We start from the raw sequence: 26,735 nt of genomic DNA, 5'->3' as shown, positions 1-26,735 counted from the left end.
CTTAAACAGACAGTTTTATTAAATATACATAACTATTGGTGTGGACATTGTATGTTGCCTGAGTAATGTATTAAGAAGTTACCTCGATTGTACTTGACTAACACATATTCAGAGTAGTGGTTAATATTCCAGTTAGACACCTCTTGTCTTGGTCAAACAAATTCGGAAGAGATTATCCAATACTTGGCATCAGGACCATTATGGATAAAATGGGTGCAACTTGGCATGATTGAGGGAAAGGTCCATAGCAGCTCTTTGTTTTCTGGGTATAGCTAGGACAAGCACAAGATGGATCCCCTTATAACCACCTGTATCGAGTGACTATAGGGGGTATTATTCGAGGACTACATGGTGGATGGTTACTGGGATAAAATGAGCCCCCGTGCTACATTCGTAGTCTTCTGGAAGATGGCATTTAGTCGGTGATGGACTATCTGAGAGTCCTTCAGACCGGCGATAGCTAAGCTTGTTTATTATACCAAAAAAAATCACTACCATTTGCACATAGTGTAGAGTGGATTTAGAGATAAAACAACATTTAGACTCTGCTTATTTCAATATAAAATTTTTTATGAAAAATATTTTCAGTGTTTTCTAATATTTATTTTATATAAAATAAGATAATCAATATAAATAAATTTTCGATCAACATGAAATTATCTCATTATTCTCCTAAATCATCTTATCAAAATTTTTTCTGCGAACATATTTTCTATAATGATAAAGTTATCTTCACTGTAACATTCCTATATACTTCCCGCCTAATCTAAAATATTGCAAGTCCCACAAAAAATATACCTTTCCACGTTGGGGATCCTAGTGATTTCAAAACAGCCAATCAAATCACAGGTACTTCACCTATCTCCACGATGGTGATCCACTTTGGCGATCTGCGTGAAACCCAAATAACCAATCAGAACGCACCTTCTCCTTCCTATATAGTCCCCAAACCGCCGAAATCAAATCTCACCACCTCCCTCCAAAATCAATTTCAAACATTTCAAAATTCTCCATTCATTCAAAACAGAAAATTGAAAAATCTACAACCATGAGTTCAGCCGCCGTAGCAGCCAAAGGAGGTCGGGGCCGAGGCCGAGGTAAGCCAACGGCCAAAGCCGTTTCCAGGTCTAGCAAAGCTGGTCTCCAGTTCCCCGTTGGCCGCGTCGCTCGTTTCCTCAAGAAAGGACGGTACTCTGAGCGCGTTGGATCTGGCTCTCCTGTCTACCTCTCCGCCGTCCTCGAGTATCTTGCCGCTGAGGTTTGTGAAATCGAGATTCCTCATTGGTTTATGTGAAATTCCAAAGGTTTTGAAGAGGATTTAGGTGATCTCATTTACCAATTCTTTGATCTTTACAGGTTTTGGAATTGGCTGGAAATGCCGCAAGAGATAACAAGAAGAACAGAATCATCCCGAGGCATATTCAATTGGCAGTGAGGAACGACGAAGAATTGAGCAGGCTGATGGGAGGTGTGACGATTGCGAACGGAGGTGTTTTGCCTAATATCAATCAAAGTCTATTGTCACGGAAGGCCGGGAAAGGTAAAGTAGAGACCGGTTCCGCTTCTCAGGCATTTTAGGTAATTTTGTGTAACATAGTATGTAATGGAATTACGTTCCTGTTATTGCAAATATCATTCCTAGTAATGAAATCGTTGAATTGAGTTTTGTTGTAAGCATTTTTTTGCCTTTTCTCCATTGTCTTGGGTGATTCATATATTTTCATCATTTCCCTTGGAAGTACTTTCCGCCAACGCTGACCGTAACCTACCTATATGGCACAATAAATGAAACTTTCCCCCAACGCTGTCTCCTAGAATTAATAATATAAACTGTCTGTAAACTACACTCACTGGTTAAAAGGTTGGATCTTTTACAACTTCTGAGCTATGTGTACAAAGCAAAGGTTTCTTCCAAGGGTGGAGCTAGGGGGTGATAAGGTCTTGGTACTTCTTGAAATTTATGGAAGAATTTACCATTGCAGGTAATCGTGGGACTTGTACATCATAGTTATGCAAGTGAGTTGCAATCGCGGGGCTTATTTTTGGTAAATAGGTTTTAAGTTTATTAATTAAAATTTTATTTGGTTTAAAATATCAGAAAATATATCAACTAAATTAATTAAATCAAACTTTGGAATCAATGAAACTGAAAAAGTAAACTTGATTTTTGTTTATAAAATTTTTACACCCTTATAAAGGTAAACACTTGGTGGTTTGTTTAATTGAATATAGATATGTGTATAGGTTGTTAAAGCTTGAATTTAAAAATTTTCAAGTTTTTTAAGTTTGATTTGTCCAAGTAGTTCATTATTATTTTAAAAAATAATATATTAACGTATCTATTATAATTATTTAAAATAAAAATATGTCTTGAAAATATTTAATTTAAAATTTGATTGGGTTGAGCTAGGCCAGGGGAAATTTCCTTTTTTTTTTTTTTTCTTTTAACCTAAGTTTGACTCAAGTTGAGTTGAGCTGAATTGTATAACTCATAGACAAGTTAAAATGAGCATGGTATTTAAAATTATTTATTGTTAGAGATGAAATTACCTTAGAAAAGAAGATGCATGTCTAGTTACTTTGGGGAATGTGGATCCTAGAATTCAAAATTTTTTACGATACTATGGGTTTTGATCCTACTTATTTTACAAATAGGTATGATATGTTATTTGTTCCTTACATTGTGAGTTAATCATCATCAGTTCATCTTATTTGGTTGTGCTTTATGGGACGAGATTGAGGAATCGTTTGTTTAGTTATTTGACATTTGATTGGAAGCGGTGTTTGGTAGGGCTAAGCTAAAAAAGCCTAAAAATTAAAAATTAATTCAGACTAAAATATTTAAGTTATTTATAAAATATAAGTTCAAAAATTATGGTCAACCCCATTAAATTGAATATTCTTTTTCATCATCCATAGCTCTCAAATTGTTTTTTTTTTTCATTGTCCATAGCTCTCAAACAAAATAACGGTTACCTATCTTTTATACGTTCATTTCCTACTGAATAAAAGTGCCGTTAACTTGGAAAACTGTTCCAAAAAAAGTAGAGTTTGGCTGGTGAATGGCTACCAAGATGATTAAGGATTTGATTGTATTCAACTATAAATATTAAAGATGTGAGATGGGTTGAGATTACCCATTTTAAACCTTGGAATTGATGCCATTGTTATCATGGCGACATTTCCCCCAAAATTTTGTATTTATGTCGGTTATTTTAGAAAGAATTAGGTGTGTCTTCATCTTCTCTGGCAGGGCAAACCTTTTGCCGTAATAAAAAATCAGAACATGTTTAATTGAAGATTATTTTATAACCTCTCGTTTGACTTGGGAAAGATGGAGCTATTCTTCTGTCACTCGGATTGTTGACTCTCTATCGAACATTTGATGGGATTAAACGTTTATTGCGTCATGTCACACTAATGAATAAGGGAATTTCTCCTATAAATACATTGATGAACTACAAAGAAGGAATTAATCTCTTAATACCCTAAAGTTAATATGAACAATTGTCTCTTTAATTAGTCTGTCCTCTTGTCTTTGTTTTGACTTTCGATCTCTTTAGGTGAACTAGCCTCCTCTACACTGTTGTGATCTCATCCTTGTACTCCTCCCTTGTTGGAGGAACTTTTATCAATAGTTTTAATCAGCAATATTTGTTTTCATCACAATTATTTCTGATACTTAAGAAAATAAGAGTATTGAGAATCTTGTTTTATCATTTAACTTTTCTAAATGATTAGAATATTGAGAATCTAATTATTTTAATTTCATTTCAGAATATGACATTAGAAGCCGTAATATAAAATTGTGACTAACCCACCTTACTAAATAGCCAAAAATGTGTTTTTAGAGAAAATAAAATATTTGTAATTCTAAAGAGTTAAAGAATAAAGGTATAAAAATTTTGAAAACATTGGCCATTTGTTTTTTTAATGAAATTGTGAAATAAATGAATAAAATTAAAAATTATTCCCTTCTTTCCTTTAATATATTTTTTAATTATCTTTATATCTTATAAGGTTGATAAAGGATATTACTCTTTCTTATTTAGCTTGAATTTGAATCTTTGACCTTATGATAAGATCTATTTATGTTTATGTCCGAACTCGGTCCAACCTGACTCATAAAAAATCCTCTCCCTTCCTTCTCTCTCTTGGGGAGAGAAATTTTTATTTTTTAAATATTAACATAATTATTTTAATTAATATTAATATAAATATTAGAAAATAACAAATGGGTATTGGCGTGGCTCCATATGATTGGTCAATGGTTTTCTTTAAAAGGTGAGGTATAATTTGTGAATTAATCCTTTGAGAATCTAGAAATTAAACTATCATCATCTGCTTGTTTAAAACAAATAAAGAAAGGTTCTTCTTCCATAGTGCTAATTGGTGTATATGAAATAAAGCTGATTAAGACATATCAATTTGTATTTCTCTCTATCCTATACTTATATTAGAATTTATAAAATTGGAATATAAAGATAAGAATATATATATACATATATCTCCTGGCTGTCACGATATGTTCTTTCCTATTAAAAAAATGGGGACAAAGTGATTAGGTGGTATTTGATTGGCAATGGAAGGAATATAATGCATTGCTTTCCTTTCCTTTACGATGCGGATACCATACTGCTTAACAGTTCCAAGCTAGGTTAATCAAGGTATTTATTTTTTGACCCCTCCACTTGTATCTATAAATGGCACTCCCTTTAAACTCGTAGTATACTCAAAAAAAAAAAAATAAATGGCACTCCCTTTGTGATAACATTTTATGTATAAAAAAATTAGACTGATATATGTTATCATTTGTTTCTCTGATAGAGCATAAAATTCTACATTATCAATACTGTTATATTCTATTCGGACGGTTCAGAAGGTCAACCCGATGAGTGGTATGAATAGACCCTTAAGAGGAATTTCTCGTGAAAACTCATTGTTTAACAATGAGCGATAGTGGCGAATCCCATGACTAATTTTTTGGGAGTTTAGTAAAAAATTCAAAAATTTTAAGGGTTTAATGAGAATTTTTTTTAAAAAATTAAGGGTTTAATTAAATTTTCGTGAGATTAATGGGAATTTCAAAAAAAATTAGGAGTTTAACTAAAATTTTCAAAAAAAAAATTAAAAGGTATAATAAGAATTTTCAAAATTTTGAGGTCTTGGCGCTTATAAGGACTTGCTATTGACGAGCGAGCCTCGTTCATTAATTGCCTTGCGAAAATTCTACTATTCCATCTCATTTGAGATGACGCATCATAACAACACTTTACCTAGGTGCATATCAACAGACCAATTGGTCACTTACCTTTGACCCACCAATAGTAACACGTGACACCTCAAACTAAGGGAAAAAGAATATATAAAACTCGAAGATGTAGTTAGAAAGGGAGTTTTTCAATTTTTCCTCTTGAACTCTCTTTTACCCTCCTTTCTCTTACTTATTTCATCTCACCTCTAACTTCAGCCACCCAACTAGACGGCTCTCAGCCTTGTTCTAAACAAAGTGAACCTTCTATCTCCGGCCCCTATTCTTTCGTGTGCGAGCCGGATATCAACAAATACATTAAATATTAACCCAATAAGCTAATGTTTGAAAATGAAAATGGGGACTAATAGTTGTTTACAACTTTGACAAGCCAGAAAGGATCGTGAGAGTGATCATAGAAGGCGAAATGTTTGGTTGGAAAATTAAAACCCAAAAGGACCGTCTTTCTTTTGGGATGCAGAGAATAGAATCAAAGTGGTTTTTAAGTTGTCCCCTTTATGATCAGTCTAAGAAAAGGGCTTTTGTGGCTACTTCAAAATTCCAACCTCTTTAAATTTAACTTTCCCCCCATTATTCAACCATATGATATTAAATCGGTATCAAATAATTTATATTTTATCTCGGTTAAAGTTTTGACATGTTTCAACCCATTTTAGTCAATACTTATTAACACAAAATGTTAATATTTTGAATCTAACTTTTATATTTTTTTTATTTTAACTATTTTAATTTTTCTATAATTAAATTTAAAACTTATATTTACATATAAATATATTTATATGGATGTAAACAAGATATATTTGAATATATATATATGATATTTACTTTATTTTTAACCAAAATAATATAATTTATTAAAAAATAAAAAATATTGTTGCAGAGGTCAACTCCTTCATGGTATTGTCTACTAGATAGTGAATTAATCTCCAACAATCAAATATATTGTCTCTCTGGGAGACTTTGTCTATTTTACTTTGCCATAGTGATATCATGGATGCAGATAAAGGCTTTATAAGCAATATATAGCTCAATTATTATCCAAACGTTCTATATTGACATCATTTCTTAATCTTATAAGTATCACAAATCAAGGCATTCTTGACTCTACGAACTAGGCCCACTGGGTATGTGCTCTGGGCATGTTGATGCACAAAAGCCTCTATCAAAGAATAATGTTTTCATTTGCTGAGAAATCGATTAACTATCTAGTAAGCAATACTTTAAAAGTATCTTTCAAATAGATCAACCTATCAACAAAAACATATAAAGATAATATTTAAAAATATAAATAAATTCGAAACCATATTAATACATGACTTTGACTAAGGTGATTTATTTCTTTATAGGCTTAGCCCCCTCTGCCCTAGAAAGGCTTCATGATGACTAAAGTGGCATGGGTGACCAACACTTTGAATTTTTAATTGAGACTTTAAAAATAAATGATTTGTGGCCTTGACTTCAGGCTTCATCATACTTTACTGCAGTTTAGTTTTTAATTATTGCTTTATATATATATAATGCCATCTAATAGATGCTTAACAACAGTTTACTTACATTACTTTAGTATTGCTTTAAAAAGTATGGTATAATAGTATTTTTGAAAATTTTAATTTAATAAGAAATATTTTTAAAAAGATTAAATATTTATTTAAATGATATTGAAATTTATTAATATTATGATATATAAAAATATATAGATTTAAATCATAATAAAAATTATTTTATTGTAATTTATTATTAATATTTTGATGTATGAAATATAAATTTTAAATACATTTTTTTTACATTAATCTTATCATATATGCTTTATATATATATATATAAAATGTTTAGAACTACTCATAACCCTTGAACTCTTAAATAGGATGACAATGTGCTTCGACACATTCAAACCCAAGTCCTCCTGCTAGGGATGAGCGTTCGATCGAAGTGAGACGAATCGAGTGAAATTTTTTTAAGTTAATCGAATTGATTAGTCCTATTTAATCATCCTAACTCGATTTGAAATTTTTTCGAATCGAATCGAGTGAGATGAAATTCAAGTCGAGTCTAATCGAGTGAATTTGTTCAAGTTAAATTAAAAAATTAAACATGTTAAATTAAAATCTTGTTACAGTATAACTAATTTCATATTAGAGCACATAAATTTGAAATCATATATATTTGAAAACCTTTTCAAGGCATAATAATAATAAAATATTTTAGTATGATAAACTTTAATAATTAATTAACTTATTTAGGTTCTCAAAATTATTATTCTAGAAATTTTTTTTAATTTCTTTAAACTTCCTTTATATATTTTTAAGGATATTTTTTGAAATTTTTATAAATATTTTAAAACTTTAAAAATTATTTTGTATTTTTGAAAATTATTTTTGATTTTTTTTAATTCATTTTGCTTGTTTTCAAACTTAACAGGGGCTAAAAGGTATTTACACCAATCTGTTATTTGAATTATTCGATTTGTAAAGTTCAACTTGATTCGAACTTGAAACTCGAATTACTTATTTGAGTTGACTCGAAATTTGAAATTTTTTTCAATTCGAATCGAGTTTTACTCACCCTACCTCTTACACTAGCAATAATGTAAATGCCGGTGCCAATCAAACTAAAATTCAATCCGCGTTTTAAATACTTCTTAAGTAATTAATTTAAGTTTTTGTAACATTTAATTTAAATATCGAAAATATTATTTTAGATATTTAAATTATACGAATATATAATATTACATATTTTAAATAAATTTCTAAAAGGGAAATGAAAGGAACATACTTTTGCTTATGATAAACTAGAGTAAATATATAACTTATCTCAAAAGTAATTTTCGAAAAATCAAATTTATGTTTGGTTTTAGGAAATAAATTCTTGAAAAAAAAAAACATGTTCGCTTGAAAATATATGAAATAAAGTATCTCGTAAAATTGAAAAGAAATTCCTGACTCAAGCCCATATAAACACAAAATATTTTTCTTTTTCTGAACATTTTTTCCAGATGTCATAATCTAATTGGCTAAAGAAATTCTTCATCTCCTCTGGTCTAGTCTATATATATGCGTGTTGTTTGAAAGGCCATAGACCTTAGTCTTGTTCTTGCATGAATGTAATGCGAAAGCCTTGAATAAATAGGACAACAAAATCAACTCACTTCTCTTAATTTTTTTCTGTTTAGGGGGGTTTAATTCAATCAAGAGTTAGCCAGTTTGGTTTTCAAATGTCTGACAATATATCTGTTCCGCCTGATACATTCAATGAGCACTTCCTGTTTGATCTTCCTTTGGTTCCTCTCTACGATTCCTCATCCGATTACAATCTTCAATCTTTGATGACCCAACAAAACCCAATTGACGAATCCAATTGTTCAGACCAATTGGTTTCAGGGTCGCCATTAACGGACCAGCTTGAAAATCTCAGCCTTTATCAAACTACCCACTTTCCATCTTTCTCATTTGATCCAAATGCAGCAAATGAGTACCAAAGTTCCAGCAGCTTGAGTTTTCCGGCTGTTAAAAATGAAGAATCTCTAGTGGATTTCGGTTCTGCTTTTAATATTGACAATGTAGCAAATTACTTGCAAAGGAGCTTTAGTAGCAATTCTTTCGAAACAAAGCCTAACTTTTCGTTCCAAACCGCTCCTAATTCTCTGATGGAACCCCAGAATTTTCAAGGCCAAACCGCTTTCAGCTTGCCGGAAAATACCTTTTTCGCCACACATATGAGGAAGGTTTCCAGCACCGGCGATTTAGAGGTATCCAGCACCACCAAACAAATTATGTTGTTCACTCTGTCTTTGTTTATTTATTTATTTATTTTAAATCTTGTTTGTTCCTCGACGATTTAGAATATGAGAAACGTGAATGACAACCAAAGGTCGACTATAGAGAATTCGTTAATAGAAGAAGTACCGTTCAAAGTAGGACGATACAACCCAGAAGAGAGACAAGAGAGGATTTCAAAGTACAGAGCAAAGCGTAATCTAAGGAACTTCAACAAAACAATTAAGGTTTTCACAACTTTTTTCAATGATTATTATTAATTACGACATTAATTTGTTTTTGATTGTGTTCTAAACTAGTCATTACAGTTTGGTTTGGTTTGGTTTATGTTTGATTGCAAAGTATGCATGCCGTAAAACACTAGCAGACAATCGTCCTCGTGTACGAGGCCGGTTCACTCGCAACGATGACACTGTTGAGACTCCGAAACTCCCATGTAATTCAACTAGAGACGAAGACGAAGATGAGCTATGGGTACTGTATTCCAATCCATTCCTCATAGTTCAATGTGGCATCATTAATCGTTTCTGTTTCTGTATCTGTATCCAATACAATACAATATTTCGAAAAAAATTATCATTTTTCTCATTTTTTTAATGTATTAATTTGCAGGCGTTACATGAAGTGGAGGATGAAATCATGGGAAGAGCAACATTTATCAATAGTTTTAGTCAACAAAATCAGTTTCCATATCACCATGGTTGTTTCTGATATAAGAATATTGAGAATCTCGTTTTCAGAATAGTTGAAATATTTTAATTTCTTTCAAGAAAAAACATTTCTGATTGTAATATAAGATTCGACCAATCAAACCTGCTCCTTACCTTAGAATATATTTTTAAAAAATAAAAGTTATCAAAATTTTGAAGTCACTGGCGCATTTGTTTCTTTAATGGAATTGTAAAAATAAATAAATAAATAAATAAAACTAAGAATTATTCCCTTCATTTTCTTTAATAAATTTTCAAATATCGTTCTACGTTACAAGATTAATCAATGATATATATTATTATATGTTATTTAACTTGATTTCGAATCTTTGACCTCGTAATAAGATCTCATCATTATCATTATTTTATTGTAATGACGTTATGCTCTTTACTTTAAAGTGCACATACTTTAAATATAAACAATGAATTTTATGACAATATTTTAGTCTCGTGATCATATATATTATATTCAAGGAAATAACACTATATTGAAAGAAATTTAAAAATTACAAGATTTAGGCGAGATAGTAAATGTCTCACTTACCTTAACCAATGGTTGATGGTTCGATCCTTACACTGAGTATGGTATAGTTTTAAAATTCATGACCAACGGAAGATTAATAACTAGGCTCACTCTAATAGTACTTTGAGAGAATACTACTATATAAATTACTATTTTTTAAATAAAAAAAGGCAGAATTTCTTCCCATCTCATTATTTAAATGGTTATAATTGTTAATTTGGGAGATGCATGTACATGGTATAGACATAGTTCATTCTTTATATGAAGTGGAAACACTTTAAAAAGTTCAAATTGTAGTATGTACATGCAATGATAATGTCAAGCAACTTTACTGTTAAATTGAGAAAAATAAACTCCAATGGAAGGTGGATTATTTATCAGCATAAAATACACATAAAAATCTATAGTGGGTAGAGTTACAAATTTTCTTTTCTTCGTTATAAAGCAATTGATGGATTTGATTGAAAAAATATATAACATATATATGATGATATATTCTAAAGATGGATTCATTAGAATATGGATTGGTATGGTCAAACTCTACTTTGCTACATGGTTTTTTCTTAGGCTAGACCATTTATTTTATTTTATTTTCTTGATGAAATGGCTTGGGAAGTGGCTTCATTGTTCATACTTCAATTGGAAAACAACTATAGAAAAGAGGTCTATGATAAAATTTCGGGATTTTTTTTATAAAAATATTTTAAAAATTAATTAATTATCAAGATAGAGTGAAGGCTAAATTAATTACAAAAATTGTATTTTTGTTACACTAATTTTAATACAGTCTAATATATTAGCTGGTGAATTTTTTAAAAAAAAATTGATTAAGAAAAAAAAGCTAAAAAAATTTAGTAAAAAAATAATAAAAAATTTATTTATGATTCGAACACCATATAATAGCTTTTTTTTCTAAATTTAATCCCTAAAACCACTTCTACTTCCAAGCTTTTAATACTTTTTTTAACATATTATCATTTATCAAACTAGATGAGAGTAAAAGAAAAAGAGAGGAAACTATCTTTTTTTTTTATTTAATCAAGAGAGCGCGGCTTGACACATTGATAACATTAATTAAATAAATATATTTTTTATTTTTTTAATTTTTAAAAAAAAAATTATTGATATCGCTAATGTATTAAATAACATCCAAAATTATTATAGCAAACATCTCATATTCGTAATTAATTTATTATTCGTAAAATTTTTATAATTAATTAATTTTAATATTATTTTTAATATGAAAGCATAAAATTTCCAATGAGAAGATAACAGTCAAAGCAATTTCCCAAGTGTAGAGGATTGGTTTGTTTATTGTAACCCTTTTTGAGTGTTGTCAAATCCAGGGGCCATAATGATGGCTTAGCACTTAATGAAAAAGTGGATGGCATGAAAATTGATTCACTCTATGGAGAAATATATATAAACCCTTTGTTTGATCGTTCTCATTCCACTTAACACTATATTTTTACTAAATTTCGGTTCCTAAACTGGAAATAGCTGATTGAAAAATATAAAAAAAAATATATTCTCTATTGACGGTAGCAGTAATCGTTAAATGTTAATCACGTGGTGTGGCTGATCTCATTTCTTAATTATGTAAAATTAGAGTTTTAATTTCTATTTATAAAAATATAATATATTTTGTAGGGCGTATCTTGTATTTATTTGATACATTATAGACATTTAAAAAAATATTCAATAATTTATCGAAGAAGAGGTAAAATAGAAGTGACGTCGTGACGATACGACGAAACCCCAAATAAATAGAATAGACATTATAGACTTTTACTATTTCGTTGTTTGCATGAATCAATGAATCATTTATATTGAGAAAAGTGAATTAATGGAATTGAAAGAGATTAGAGCTATTGGCAAAGCACTTTTATTTTATTGTTTGAGAATCTAGAAATTAAACAAATAATCTGGTTGTTTAAAGACTTTTTTCTTTTTGTTAAAACAAATGAATGAAGGTTGTTGGCAAGAAAGCAAATAAAAATAATAAAGGGTGAGGCAAAGCAGATGTAAAGTGAAAGCATGTGTCAAGCTGATTAACACATATCAATTTGTATTTCTCTCAATCCTATACTTATATATTATATAATGGCATATAACAAAGAATATATATATATATATATATATATCCTGTCTGTCACCATTTGTTCTTTCCTATTAAAATATTGGTGGCAAAGTGATTAAGTGTCAATGTTTTTGTATTTTATTTGGCAATGGAAAGCAATATAATGCAATGCTTTGCTTTGCTTTGCTTACCATTTCTTGTATTGATAATGAATAAAATAATTATATATTATAAAAAATAAATTATCTTTAATTTTAATTATTTATTATCATTTATTTTTATATTAAATATTAACTCAAGATGTGGAGTCAAAGTTGTTTAAGCCAAAAAGAATCTTTGGAGTGATCATAAAAGGCCATATGTTTGGTTGTTTAAAACCTAAAAGGACCATTTTTTTTCTTTTGGGATGCGGAGAATAGAATCAAAGTGATTTTTAAGTTGTTTCCTTTTTATGATAAGTCTAAGAAGAGGGCTTTTGTGGCTACTTCAAAATTCCAAAAACTTTTTATTTTTATAATGTTGGAGGAAAGTGAATCACAATGTTCGAATTTATATCATCTTAGTGATAAACCAGAATTCCAATCATTGCTTTAAGTAAATTTTAACAGCCTTATTAATCACAATGGAGTGAAATGAGTCAGATTTTTACCTGTCCTGACTTCGACTCGATGTTTCTCTACAGACATGCTTGAACCTCAACTTGACTTTAGTTTTAAAAAGATTTAACTTATCGAAACTTAAACTAGAAAATTAATTGTGTCCCTGACTTTGGTTTGACTTAAACTTAATTTAAAATTTTTTTTAAATTGTGATTAATAAATTAAAAAAATAATTGACATCTTCCCATTGAATTTGTTTTGTCCTTTTTTTTTTTTGGTTCAACGTCGAATTTACTGATAATGGTTTACTTTTTAAGGTGTTGTGATTTACAACAAAGACTATGCTTAAGATGACATACATAAGAGAAAAAAATGAAAATGAGAGGGAAATTTGGGAAAATAAGTTAAAAGGAGAATGGTGTGTAGAGGTGTATATGGGCCGGGTTAGGCTTAACTAAAAACTTAAGCCCGTTTGTTATGCCTGGGCTCGAGCCTGGCCCAAAAAATGGGCGTAAAATTTTGCCCGAGCCTGACCCGGATAAAAATGTTAAAACTCGGGCCGCCTATATTAATTTTTATATTATTTTTATATACTTTTAAAATATATATAATACATCAAAAATACTAAAAACATCAAAATAAACACTTCTCAACAAATTGAAAATAAATTTTAAAAAATATGTACACTTAAATAACACTAAGATAGATGCAACTTAGCAAGCAAATGTCTCTAAAATAATAACAAAATTAACAAATGTCTTTAAAATAATAAAAAAATTAACAATAAAATAAGTTTTATACAATATCCAAATAATAACAAGAAAATAATAGTAACATAATAATAAAATGGCAGCAAAATAGGGATAAAATAATAAGAAAATAATATTAAAAAACAAAAAAAAATAGATTTTTTTTGTCCTTTAGTAAAGTTAGGCCATGCTAGGCCGGGCGGGGGCTAAAAATGCCTTACCTGAGACTCGACCTATTTTTTAAATGGGCCTTTTTTTTTGTCCAAGCCATTTTACATGCCTATATTTTTTTGTCAAAACCCTCTCACATTTCGAGCAGGCCTTCGAGTTGAGTGACCCGACGCATGAATAAGTCTAATAGTGTGGTGTAGCGTGATAACTGTTCATCTCATTTTTTAATCATATAATTAAAGTTTAATTCTTGTTCATGAAAATAAAGCATATTTCATCGTAAGTCATTTACCTCTTCAAGAAGTACTTATATGAAAACAATAATCATCACTACTTCTAGTGAATACCTTTGTTATGACAAAATAATACATAAAAAACCAACTTCATAAATATCTTGAGACGGTGTTTTTTACCATCCCTAACCAGCCCAACCAAATTTTCCTTAGAAAGTTTAAGACTACGACTTTTGTTAATTTTTACAAATATAAAGGAATACCCATATCATTGACCATGAAAGTAAATTTTTTCGACGACAAACAGGGTAAATTACAAAAATAATCACTTTTGTTTGTCTCAAATTATATTTTAATCACTTATATTTGAAATGTTACGTTTTAGTCACTTACGTTATCATTTTGTTACGAAATAGTCACTCTGTCGTTAAGTTCTGTTATCTCCCCAACGACAATCCTACGTGATAGTCCAAATAGGTTTTAAATGCCAACTTAGAGGTCCAACTAATATGAGGATAGTTTTTTCAGTCAAAACAGAAAAGAAAACTAAAAGAAAAAGGAGACGAATAGTTTTTCTGTTCAAGTTCAAGGTATAAATAATTTAAAATTTTTAATTAATTAAATTTATTTAATTAAAAACTTATTCTCATCCTAGTTGGACATCCAAGTTGACATTTAAAACCCATTTGAATTGCCATGTAGGGTTGCCGTTTGGGAGGCAACAGATCTTAACGGCAGAGTGACCACTTCATAATAAAACAATAACATAAGTGACTAAAACATAACATTTCAAACATAAGTGACTAAAATGTAATATGAGGGAAACAAAAGTGATTATTTTTATAGTTTACCTTTGATTTAAATGAAAAAAATTACTTGTGGAACGAGTTTAGACCTGCTTATGGGGCTGATCACTTAAAAAGTAAGAAAGTTTGAATAAAATACAAGGCTCAAAAAATAAATTTGGGTAAAATTTAAATCTCGTTCTCTATATGGCTCGGGCTTTGGGCAATATTTTTTGCTCAAGCTCAATCCGACCAAAATATATTATGTTATAAAAAAATATTATATTAATTATATATGTTAAATAATAATTATATATTTATATTAAACTACTATCACAATAACAATTAAATCATTACCCAAAACCTTGAAAAAAATTTACTCAACTAAATAACTCAATGACTCAATCCAAAATATAATATTCTAAAAGTTATATTTAATACAATAAAATATTTATTATATTTATTTGTGATTTTTATATAAATACTTTTTAATATGTAATAAAAATTTTATTTTAGATTTTTTAGTGCATTTAATGCATTATATTTTTAAAAAAATATTATTAAATAAAAATTTATCTAAAAAAAATCAATTATGGATGGATTGAGTTGTGTCTGGATTTACTTTTCTTAAACTGGGGCACGCTTGAAAAAAATTAAGTCCATTTTTTAGATCGAATCAAACTCAAATTTTAAAAATTAATTTAAATACCATCATAAATTTAACTTAAATTCGACTCAACTCAACTTATAAACTCTAAACCTTAAACATCGTAGAAAACATAACCCTAAAACGAGGCCTATAATTTATACAAGATAAAGACTTTGAAAGCCAATGATGTCTTTCTCGGCTTTGAGGAAGTAAGTTTCACCATGGTAATTTCTTTAGGTGTGAAAAAAATATAATTATGTTTATCAACTTAGCCCTAGAAAGGCTTCATGATGACTAAAGTGCTCTTGTATTTTTAATTGAGACTTCAAAAATAAATGATTAGTGGACTTGACTTCAGACTTCAATTCAGTCATACTTTACTGCATTTTGGTTTTTCATTATTGTTTTTGTCTTTGGATCTTAGGTTTGCTTTTGCTGGTGCTATATATATATATATTAATGCCATCTAATAGATGCTTGATTACTTTAATTTTTCTTTTCTGGAAAAGTATAGTATAAATTTTTTTCTAATTTTTTTTTTGAAAATTTTAATTTAATAAATAAGTATTTAATATTATTATAAAAATATATTTGAAAAGATAAAATGTTTTCATATTTTTATTATTGAAAAAAAAATTATTTCTTAAATAACACTTGGGAATGATGCTTTTTGACTGGCTATGGAAAAAGTTTATATGTGAGAGGTGGCTTCTGTTTTCTTTATACAGCAAAATCAAACCAATAGTTGGAAATTGTAAATGACTAATGAAAGTTGGTTAATATGGAGTGAGATTCATTATCTAATAATCTACACCTACAATGATGTTCCCTATAAAAACAAATTTTAAAAAGTAGTCAAATGCTAGGTCTTGGCAATGTTGGGAATTCAAACTGTTTGTTATCTATTTTTTATTGCAATGTGGAAGAATCCACCATTTCTCTTTTTCAATATTTTTAGGACTCAAAAGTGCTGATTATGGGGTCTCTTACCAACTTCAAGATTGTGACAACCATTTTCTTACCAATTTGGTTTTATTGGTTGAATTCATTAATTAAAAAAAAAAGTATAGAGGAGGAGGGAAGAGCATTGTGACAGTGAGAGCATTTGGCCCATCGGCATGCACCCCTTCCAAAGGAGGTCATGCCAACGTGAAACCTCAAAGAGAACGCCAAAGCTACCACCAGCACAATCATGGACTCCAATGGAGAAGAGCCAAAGCCAAACAACATAAGAGACATGATAGACAACCACCAGAAACAAATCTAGTGCAATGACACCAAAACACCATTGAAGGTTAGATCCTACGAGAACTCGGAAGAAGTGTTAATGTCGAAAAAGCGTGGAAAGCAAGGGCTTCACCGAACGAAGGAGAGGAAAAAACCGTTGTCTTTCAACAGGAGGAGGCTGCAAAAAGAGTCACAAAGGCGGATGGTGATGGAGGGCAAAACCCTTGGAACGATAATGCATTGCTTAGCATCAGCGACCTAAATGGAAACAAGGACAAGATTGGTGTTGGGATTTGACTCCCTTTTGATTTCATCAATAACCCTTGTAATATTTCGAATAGATTGATTAATAAAATTTCATAGTCTTCAATGATTTTTTGCATGAAAAATAAAATGAATAAGCAAATATTAACTCACTTTTTGCTTAAGTTTAAATAACATTAAGTTGCATCATGTGGTCAAATCATAATATAGAAGATAACTTATATTAGTAGGTCATCTAAATGATACATACGTTGATGAATAAAAATTGAGCAGTTGATTCAATGGGCTTTTTTGTTGTCTATTGTGTTTGATTGGGGAGATACTTTGTTTTGGATATTGAAGCGAATGACTCACAGAAAGATAAATACAAAAGTGTAATTGTCTAGACTAACAATACATCAGACATGATCCATGCCAAATTTATCTTGAACTCATTTATGAATTTATTCACTTGTAAGGTTCATGGTCTATGACTTATTGAAATCCTGAGTAAGTGACTGAACTATTTGTATTTAACTCATATATTTTGATATATTGAAAGCGCCTGTGTTCCATTGGTTAAGGGTTGAAAACTGGTAAGTTGGGTACGCAACTTATGTATGATATTATTTCATTTACAATAGTGGAATTCATAGTCAGTAAAAGATAGATGAAATCCTCTTAGTGACATTAAATGATTTATGAAAAAGAAACGTGCTCATTGGTCATTTGCCTGAGACGAAAATTTTATTTTACTATTTGCTAGTAATAATTTTTTTCATGGTGAAAAATTCAATGGTTATTATGAGATTAAATATGATAATATAGGGTGAACAGATTTCAACCAAAAGAGATTAAGGGCATCGTAACACACAAATAACAATGTCATTGAACGAGAAAAATTATAAGTAGCTTTTGTAATGATATTCAATAAGGGAAAGTTCAGTCATGGTATTTAGTGATTTGACTCCATGAGTAAATAATGTTGTAATTAATAGATAAGAGTTGGAACTTAATTACAAATTATTTGAGCCCTAATTATGTATGTCCAATTGATCCTTCTACTAGCTCAATATAACCTTGTTTGAATTGCAACCATAACTGATATGTTGAATGAATGAAAATGATGAAAAGAGAAATAAATTGCACATATTACTATCTATAATAAATGCATTTTCTCGCAAAAAAAGAGAGAAACTTGGAAATCAATTTAGTTTCTTTAAATTATTATTTAATTGATTGCAATTAAATAATTGAGTTTAGGGTCTGTTTGATTGCCAGTAAAATATTTTCCGTAAAATGATTTCTGGAAAATGTTTTACTTTTCTGTAAAATGATTTACTGGAAAATATTTTCTGGTGTTTGATTGAATCTGTGTAAAATATTTTCTGCTGCTTGGCAGATTTTTTGAAAATGTTTTTCGGAAAAGTTTTTTTTACATATATTAATATATATTAATAAATTTTTATATTTTAAATTATTTTTACATATATTGCAATAATTTATTTATAATAATACTCAATTATTAAGCTACAATATTAATCGTTATAAATTGAAAAAATTAATATCAAATAAATTATTTGTAATTGTGTTAAAAAACAAGTATTGAATAATTAAAAAAACAAATTACTGGAAAATCGATAAACAGAAGCATTTTTCTACCGGAAATGAAGGAAGGAATGAAGGAGGCGATAGAGAGGAGAGCACGGAAAATGTCTTACGGAAATTGAAAGGGTAAGACATTTTCCCTAAAATGTAACCCATTTTCCCTTGTTTTGGAGTTCATTTTCCAAATGGAAAATATTTTCTGCCAATCAAACGCTGGAAAAGTTGGAAATGATTTTCCGGAAAATCAATTCCGTCAATCAAACAGACCCTTAAAGTAAAAATTAGATTAATTAGTCATTGTAGTTTTACTGAACGAGACAAATAAATTTATCTTATTCTAGATTCTAGTATGATAAAATCATCACGATTTTAATAAAATTAGAATTGAGTTTAGAAAACAATTTAATTAAAAGAATCAATTAGATTCATTTTGGAAATAAAAAACATGTTATTGGGTTGGAAAATTATATGAGCTTGTGTTTAAATAAGACTAGATAAAATATATCTATTTTATCTGATACATGAAAAACCAATAAGCCTGCATATGATAGGGGTGGGCGACACACTGGGTATTCCTAACGTGTGTGCTGCCCTCTACATAGACTCCTAGAGGAATTCTATGTTTTATATTAAAATATTATTATTTTTCCTATTCTTGCAACATTTGTGGTTTTTCCCTGTATATGGGGACTATGGGTTAACTAAAATATGCATAATCATTTAGCTTAGTTATTATGCCGAAATTTAGTGAGATTTATTTTTTAAAATAAATTTTATTTTTTGTGAAAATTTTGAGTTTTTGTTTTGGTTTCACTTTATTCATAGAGAGAATTAACTTTTCTTACTGAAAGGTTAAAGTTTTCATTATGTGTTTGGTTTAGAAATTAGATCCTCACTTTCTAAGAAATTGAAGGATCAGTGTTAAAGTTTTCATTATGCGTTTGGTTCAGAAATTAGATCCTCACTTTCTAAGAAATTGAAGGTTTGAGAATAGCAAAAAAAATTATTTTGCTTAAAAACTAGGAATAAAGTAGATCTTGTTGAGTTAAAAAAAATGTACTAATTTAGTAAAGTTTATTGCTATAGATAAATAAATAAAAAAACATTTCAGTTTTATGAAAATAAAATTAATCTGCTTGCAGAAATTTTATTTTCTCAATCAAAATTTCCAACAATTGGCTTAAATTATTTTGCTAAAAAAATAATGGAAAAAAAAAACCTAGGATTGATAGTGGAGAGTGAGGGGTTAGGCCAGTGGTTGCTCATAGCAAGGCCAAAGCTAAAGGCATATAGAGGGGAGAAAATACTACACCAAATAGAAGGGAGAAAGAAAGGAAAAATTTTATTTTCATGCGAATTTGTAATATCATTGATTTTGATTTTTTTTTTAAATTTCAGTATCAATATTATGTTGAGATTAAATTTAGAGTTAATTTGGATTAAATTTAAAGTTGAGTTAAATTAAATTTTTAAAAAATATTAAATTTTCTACAAATTATTATTTTTATATATAAAACTCAAACTCAAAAACTTATTTAAAAAACATCTAATCCTTACCGCTCAATCCAATAAAATTTGATTATTTATTTGATTTCGACCGCATGCAAGAAACACTCTTTGATATCAATTATGTTTTTGTTTCCCCACAAAGACAAGGTCTCTAGGCTTTATAGCTCTTCCATACCCAAATTTCCTCTGTGAGTGAAACTCATATACATCATTCTACTTTTTAAGATTAAACTATTTTCATTATTATGACACACCCACGATGATAGAAAAATATTTTATGTAAAAAATATTTTAAAAAAAATTATTTAATAATGATTACTAGTGAAGTGGTAAAGAAGTTATATTTAAATTTATTAAATATATGTTTGATCCTTAGATTTGTTGTTTTTTTATTATATTTTATTAAACTACTTTTTAACATAATTGTCTTTTTTTTCAATTTAATATATCATATCACTTTTAATTTAATTTAATTTTAAATTAATTATAAAAAATTAAAAAATTAAATCAAATAGATTTTAATAAACTCAAAAAATATTTATATTTTTACATGACTAACATACAAATTCTATATCATCTACTATTCTTACATGTTTGAGTTTTATATACAATTTCATCTTAGCAGGCTATTATTCAAGTTTATAAGGTGAACATATGTTTTTCATGTCCATGTGTGATATCATGGCTTTCTTACTTGGAACATGGATTTCAAACTTTGGCTAAGTGTATTTAGAGACTTAGATACTGATTGGTTGTGTGGTTTCTCGATGACTTTTGGTAATGATTTTATCTTTAAAGTAGAAACAAGAGTAGTTTTGGAAGGTCTTCTTATAGTTTGGGAGAAGGGTTTTAAACAGATAGAGGTTGAATGTGATAATGCACTACTGGTAGAATTTCTTTTGTCTGGTGGGGGAGACAACAACAGTTTGGTGGAATTGCTCTTGTTGCATCAAATCCCAAGGAGTTAAAGAGTAAGGATCCACCATAAGGATCCATCATATTTCAAGAATTCATAATGGGGATGCCGATCATATGGTCAAATGTGTTATTTTTGGAAGTTCAAGTTTGCAAGTGTAGAAGGTCTCCCGATTACAGCGAAAGGATTATTGTTAGCTGATCTAGTTCGGTCGATGTCGGGTTAAGATTTAATCAGTTGATGTTTTCGCTTTATGATGATATTTTCTACTGAAAAAAATTACGATAAAAATTAGACATTTAATAAGGAATATTTAGATAAATGAGTACCTGAATTGTAAGGACAAAAAAATTAACAACTCTTACATATATTTTATTACAGAATCTATGTATAATATCAATAAAAAATAAATTATTAATTTGAGTTTTAAATTCTAATGGATATTGGATTATAGTATTGTATAATATTATATTTTGTATTTTTTATAATATATAATTTATTTTTAATTATATGTACTTGAGGTTAATATAATTTGTAAATGTGGAGGGTTAAATTTATTGAATTATTTAGAATTAGGATCAAAATAATAGAATATTTAAATATTGAGGACTAAATATGTTATTATATCATTAATAATTTAATGGAGAGTGACCAAACAAGAAACGATCTAAAACGTTAGTAAGAAAATTGAAAATTTTCATAGTTTGATAACTAAAACAGAAACACGCTTGATTGTATAATCCTATACTTCACCCTTAAAAATCAAATTATTGATTTTGATTTATCTGGGAAGGGCTGTAATGGCCTAAATTCAAGGTTATCGGAACAATGGTTTCGTAACCATAGATCCGATTTAAAGAGAAATTTATTTCAATATTTTTGCTTGAAAATTGATATGATAGGAAAATCGTATGAAAATATTGATAGGAAAATTTTATCGATTTAGTGATTAGTTAGAAAAAGAAATTATTGAAGAAATTGGGTAAAATAAGGTATCGGGACCTCTATCTCGTAAAAATGAGTCGAAAATAATTTTATAAATATTTATGAGATTTTATTAATGTGGTATTAAAATTTCGTTAGGAAATTTTAATGTTTGGGTAGTCAATTAAATGAAAAGGACTAAATTGTAATAGGTGTAAAAGTTGCTAGAGTGATTAAATAGCTTAAGAGTCTAATGAGAAAGGATTTAAAAGACAATTAGACCCAAAAGTTATTTGGGCTGGACGGCAAGGGTATGAAATCAGCAGAAAAATTGATAAATTAAGGGTAAAATTGGAATATTGCAAAATTAACTAAATAAAACTAGGACTAAATAAGAAATATCTAGATTTCTCTTCATTTCTCTTCAATTCCAGCAGCTAAAAACGCCATAGGAGGATTCTCTAAGCTGGTATTTCATAATTTTTTCACCAAGTGAGTTAATCCTTGCCTTTTTCTTGTAATTTTTGTGTTTCTAAGACTTTTACAACGAGGTCCTACTATTAAATTCATTAGTTTTTGATTTCATGGATGAAATTGAAAGTCACCATGGCTGAGTGCTGTAAGTTTATGATAAAATAGAATGAAATTAAAGCTTTAATTTGTTTATGAGATGATTTTATTAGGTAATTTCAATAGAAATTGATTTTTTGGACCTAATTGTGAAAATGCTTGGAATTAAAGTCTATTGCTGAAATTTTGATTCCTAAAGGTTGTAAACTAATTTAAGGTGATAGAATAAAATGTTAATTGAGAAAAATCAGCTCAATTGAGAGGCTAATTGAGTAGGGACGAAATTATCATTTATTAAAAGCTTAGGGGAAAAATGGTAATAAACAGCTTGCACTAAAACAGTTTGGACAACAGCAGTAGACTAACTTTGAAAAATCACCAAAAATTGTAGGAATCGAATTAGAAGATTAAAAAAATATGGAATTAAATCTTATTGAGTCTAGTTTCTCATAGAAGAAATATTGTAAGCAATGGATTTGTAAATTTTGAGATATAATGAATTTTGTGAGACAAGGTCAGAATGAATTCGGATTCCCCTGTTCTGACTTTGAAAAATTATAAAAAATTGAATAAAAATAATTAGGGACTTAAATTTATATGTCTAGAATCCTGAATGAGTCTATTTTTAATAGAAAGAAACAATAACATCATTTGAATTCTTTATAAAGAGATAATTTATTTTTAGTGAATAAGGGTCAGAACTGTTAGACAACAGAACAGGGGTGACTTTGAAGAATAAACTGTACTGATTGGCTAAACCAAAAATTCTGAAAATTTTATGGTAAAAATATATATGAGTCTAGTTTCAGAGAAAATTAACGGATCTTAATTTTGAGTTCCATAGCTCAAGTTATAAATAATTTAGTGACTATGACTCAAGTAGACAGCTTTGAATGAATTATAAATAATAGTTGAATTATAGAGAATGTTGCATATGAACATGAAATGTATTAAATTGATAATTAAATTTATTTATTTAGATCCAGAAGATTCAAATACGAAGCTAGATCGAGGAAAGGAAAAAGTTCGGGATTAGTAGATTTTTACTGTTTACAAACAAGTATCAAGGTAAGTTCATGTAACTTGAATTATATTCTTAAATGCTTGAGATTGTATGTTATTGATGTGAATATGATTTGAGTGTTCATTATATGAAAATTAATGAAACATTGATATATTTGATAAAATAGAAAGAAATCTCGGTTGAATGAAAGGAAAATTCGATGGATCTAAAAAGGAATTGACGGTAAAAAGGATCAAGCCCGGACGGGTGATCCTATCCTGATATAGCCCTCCCGAAGAATATGTGTAAAATGGATTTAGCCCGGACGGGTAATCCGAATTAGGGTCTGAATTTAGCCTGGACTGGTAATTCAGATCCAAGCTCATTAGAGTAATTGTCGTTGCAGGAGATTTAGCCTGGACTGGTAATCCCGACAATACTCTATGAGTTTAAATTGCAGGGGATTTAGCCTGGACTGGTAATCCCATTGCAAGGTTGAGGTTCGCGGGAGTGTGCTCTCTGAAATGAAAATGTGCGCACATGAATATGAATTGACAGACCCGGAATTGTACACTAAAAGTGTACCTCTGAAAATCCATCGAAAATTTCAAGAAATTCAACGGGATAAATATGGAAAAATAACAAGCAAATGGAAATCATGGTATTGATGAGCTCATCAATCATAGTATATATTATTGGTACATGGAAATTATTGTACTAACTTGAATGTTGAGCTTGTGCATATTAGGGTAATAATGCATTGAATGGATATATGGATATTTATTGTATTGTATTGAAAATATTAGGTAAGTATAATTCTTGTTACATGAGCTTACTAAGCACAAAGTGCTTACCTCGTTTCCTTTTTCCCTGTTTTGTAGTGTTCAGAGCTCAGATGTCGGATTTGGTCGGAGACACATCACACTGTCAACCTCAGGATTTCGGTATATAAAGAAACTTTATTTTGAAAATCAATGGCATGTATAAGCTAACAAAGTAAATGTTAACGTGAAATGAATGTAAAGTTAGCCATTAGTATGGTTAACAAACCTGGTTATAGATATGTGATGACGTTATCTTATATAAATACATGAATTTATCTTGAAAATATGTTGAATTGATTTGGTTGATATGGATTGGTCTCGATTTAATATTACAGGGAAGGTTAGATATTTATAAAAGGGCTATATTGAATATAAAAAAAATTTAATTCGTAAACTCCGGTAATGCCTCGTACCCTATTCCGGCAATGAATACGGGTAGGGGTATTACAAGGGCTCGCCCCCATTTTTAGTGTAACACCCCTAACTCGAATTGGTCACCAGAACAGAGTTACGGAGTATTACTGGAGTTTACAAATCAAACAAACAGAAAATGCACACAATTCATATCACATAGAATTCATGTCAAAAACCAATCAAAATCATACATATTGCCCCTTAAACGAGCCCTCGAGGCCCAAATTACACATTATAAATAAATCGGGACTAAATCGAAAACTCAAAAAAATTTTCAAAAATATTTAAAATTTTCAACACTGCAGGGGTCACACGGCTGTGTGGCCAGGCTATGTGACTCACACAACCATGAGACACGCCCGTGTCTTAGGCCGCATGGATAAAAATAGGCCATTTTACAAGCCATATTTCTCACCCAATTTTGTGTCAACCTACAATCAACATTATGCATATCAACAAGCCATAATTAGGCAACCAGAACAAGCCAAAATAAGTGGTGTAATGTCCCATTTTTGCCCGGCCTGCAATAAACCCAGAAACATAAATTAAAAAAAACCAAAAGTCCAATGTTCGTTTACAAATATTCAAGCTTAAACCAAACCAAACCTAAACATTAAATTCAAATCACTAACCCAATACCCAAATTAATACCCTAGCCCAAACCTACTACAAGCCCAAATCTAGACCTAAAGGTTCAAGGCCTAACCGCCCCAAAATTCCTTAGCAACAAAAACCCTAGGTTTCTTAGGTGCGCCGCAGCCAACACCTTCATGTACGGCCTCCGTGAGCCCAAGGCCTGGCTCCGTACCCTCCATGCCGCCACGCGCGCCTCTGTACACCTCACGCCAAGTGCCAGCACACGCCCCATACCCAGTACCTGCAAACAAACGAGACAAACACAACAGCAAAAAACAAGAAAAAAATATTGTATTTTTATATTTATTTTTTTTCTTTTAGATTTCGGCTATAAAGCCAAAAAAGAATGTATTGATCTTTTTTATGAAAATATACGCACACATAATAGAGAAAAAGCAATCGAAATAGCAAAGGTGATTTCAAAGTTTTTCTTTTCGGTCTCTTTATTTTCTTTTCGTTTGGCTTGTTTTAGTATGTGAAACGACACCGATAAACACCCAAGTATCTCGAAAATATAAAGATTCGGGTGAGGGTCGGTTTTGATTCTTTTGAATTTATGCTTTGTTTCTTAAAAGGAGTAATGCATGACTTGAGTTTTTTTAAGAAGAAAAAGAAAATGGAAAGCTTACCTCCGTGGGCGTGTACCAGATCTAACCTGAGAACTGTCGGTCACCAAATAAAATGGTGGTTCGACAACCGCTTGCCAAATGAAACCCTAACAAATGGGGTTAATGGCTTTGATTTAAATGATGAGATGTGTTTTAGGAAGGAAATAAAAGGGGGATTAACAAAGGACGAAACGATGCCGTTTCAAGGGGAAGGGTCCGCGCGTCAACCCATTCCAGGACCCGAACCTGCGCCTTTGTGCTTCAAATGGGTTATTTGCGATATAAGTCCCTCCCCTTTCGCGCTGCATTTCAATCAGCTTATATTGGTGTTTCATTAGTTTCTAAATTTTTCCTATAATTTGCGCATGAACTCGATCTGGTCCCTGCTTTGATGCTGCGTTTTGGGGCTTGGAATATTTCCAGATTTGGTCCCTACGCATTAGCACATGTTGCGCGCTGGTCCCTATTTTGGGGTTTCTTCTATTTTCAAATTATCCCGCTTATTTTAATTCAATTTTAATTTAGTATTCTATTAGTATAGCCTATTATTTTACAATACATTTAACATTTGTACATGTGTTGATTCATTTTAATATTTGTACAAATTTTTTTTAAATATTCTATATATATTTGTACATGTATTTTTTTAATTAAAGTTTGTAATTTGTAATGTTTATTACTTTAAAGTGCTTAATATTTTTAGATATGT

The 26,735-nt window shown here is 29.8% G+C and overlaps 2 protein-coding genes and 1 long non-coding RNA gene across 4 annotated transcripts; 2 read left to right on the top strand and 1 right to left on the bottom strand.

Annotated features, from left to right (window-relative positions):
• The first annotated feature begins 950 nt into the window (after positions 1-950).
• On the top strand, positions 951-2,673 carry LOC121203001 (histone H2AX). 2 transcript variants are annotated; one of them, XM_041074940.1, is made up of 3 exons: positions 951-1,258; positions 1,357-1,540; positions 1,983-2,673. In XM_041074940.1, the coding sequence occupies exons 1-3, from the start codon at positions 1,049-1,051 to the stop codon at positions 2,006-2,008; spliced, it is 420 nt and encodes a 139-aa protein (XP_040930874.1). In that variant the 5' UTR covers positions 951-1,048; the 3' UTR covers positions 2,009-2,673. The 2 variants fall into 2 exon arrangements, with proteins under 2 accessions (XP_040930874.1, XP_040930873.1); XM_041074939.1 differs by lacking the exon at positions 1,983-2,673 and having other exon boundaries at positions 955-1,258; positions 1,357-1,674.
• A 5,694-nt stretch (positions 2,674-8,367) lies between these two features.
• LOC121204661 (putative zinc finger protein CONSTANS-LIKE 11) lies at positions 8,368-9,887 on the top strand. Its single transcript, XM_041074938.1, has 4 exons — positions 8,368-9,017; positions 9,111-9,272; positions 9,388-9,519; positions 9,658-9,887. Exons 1-4 carry the CDS (start codon positions 8,484-8,486, stop codon positions 9,754-9,756), a joined length of 927 nt encoding a protein of 308 aa, XP_040930872.1. The 5' UTR covers positions 8,368-8,483; the 3' UTR covers positions 9,757-9,887.
• Positions 9,888-24,919: 15,032 nt separating this feature from the next.
• On the bottom strand, positions 24,920-26,166 carry LOC121204660 (uncharacterized). The gene is made up of 2 exons (XR_005899858.1): positions 25,489-26,166; positions 24,920-25,303 (listed from the first exon to the last, which is right to left on the bottom strand). It is a non-coding gene; the product is annotated as an uncharacterized lncRNA (long non-coding RNA).
• Positions 26,167-26,735: the final 569 nt, after the last annotated feature.

This window comes from Gossypium hirsutum, chromosome A08, assembly GCF_007990345.1.
Source record: "Gossypium hirsutum isolate 1008001.06 chromosome A08, Gossypium_hirsutum_v2.1, whole genome shotgun sequence".
Lineage (NCBI taxonomy): Eukaryota > Viridiplantae > Streptophyta > Magnoliopsida > Malvales > Malvaceae > Gossypium > Gossypium hirsutum.
This window is presented reverse-complemented; position numbering and strand designations above follow the sequence as displayed.

Bases quoted from the DNA above. Each gene is read 5' to 3' on its own strand.
- LOC121203001 (XM_041074939.1), top strand. From the start codon at position 1,049: ATGAGTTCAGCCGCCGTAGCAGCCAAAGGAGGTCGGGGCCGAGGCCGA. The intron at 1,259-1,356 runs GTTTGTGAAATC...TGATCTTTACAG, and splicing joins TCGAGTATCTTGCCGCTGAG to GTTTTGGAATTGGCTGGAAA.
- LOC121204661 (XM_041074938.1), top strand. From the start codon at position 8,484: ATGTCTGACAATATATCTGTTCCGCCTGATACATTCAATGAGCACTTC. The intron at 9,273-9,387 runs GTTTTCACAACT...TTGATTGCAAAG, and splicing joins ACTTCAACAAAACAATTAAG to TATGCATGCCGTAAAACACT. The intron at 9,520-9,657 runs GTACTGTATTCC...ATTAATTTGCAG, and splicing joins AAGACGAAGATGAGCTATGG to GCGTTACATGAAGTGGAGGA.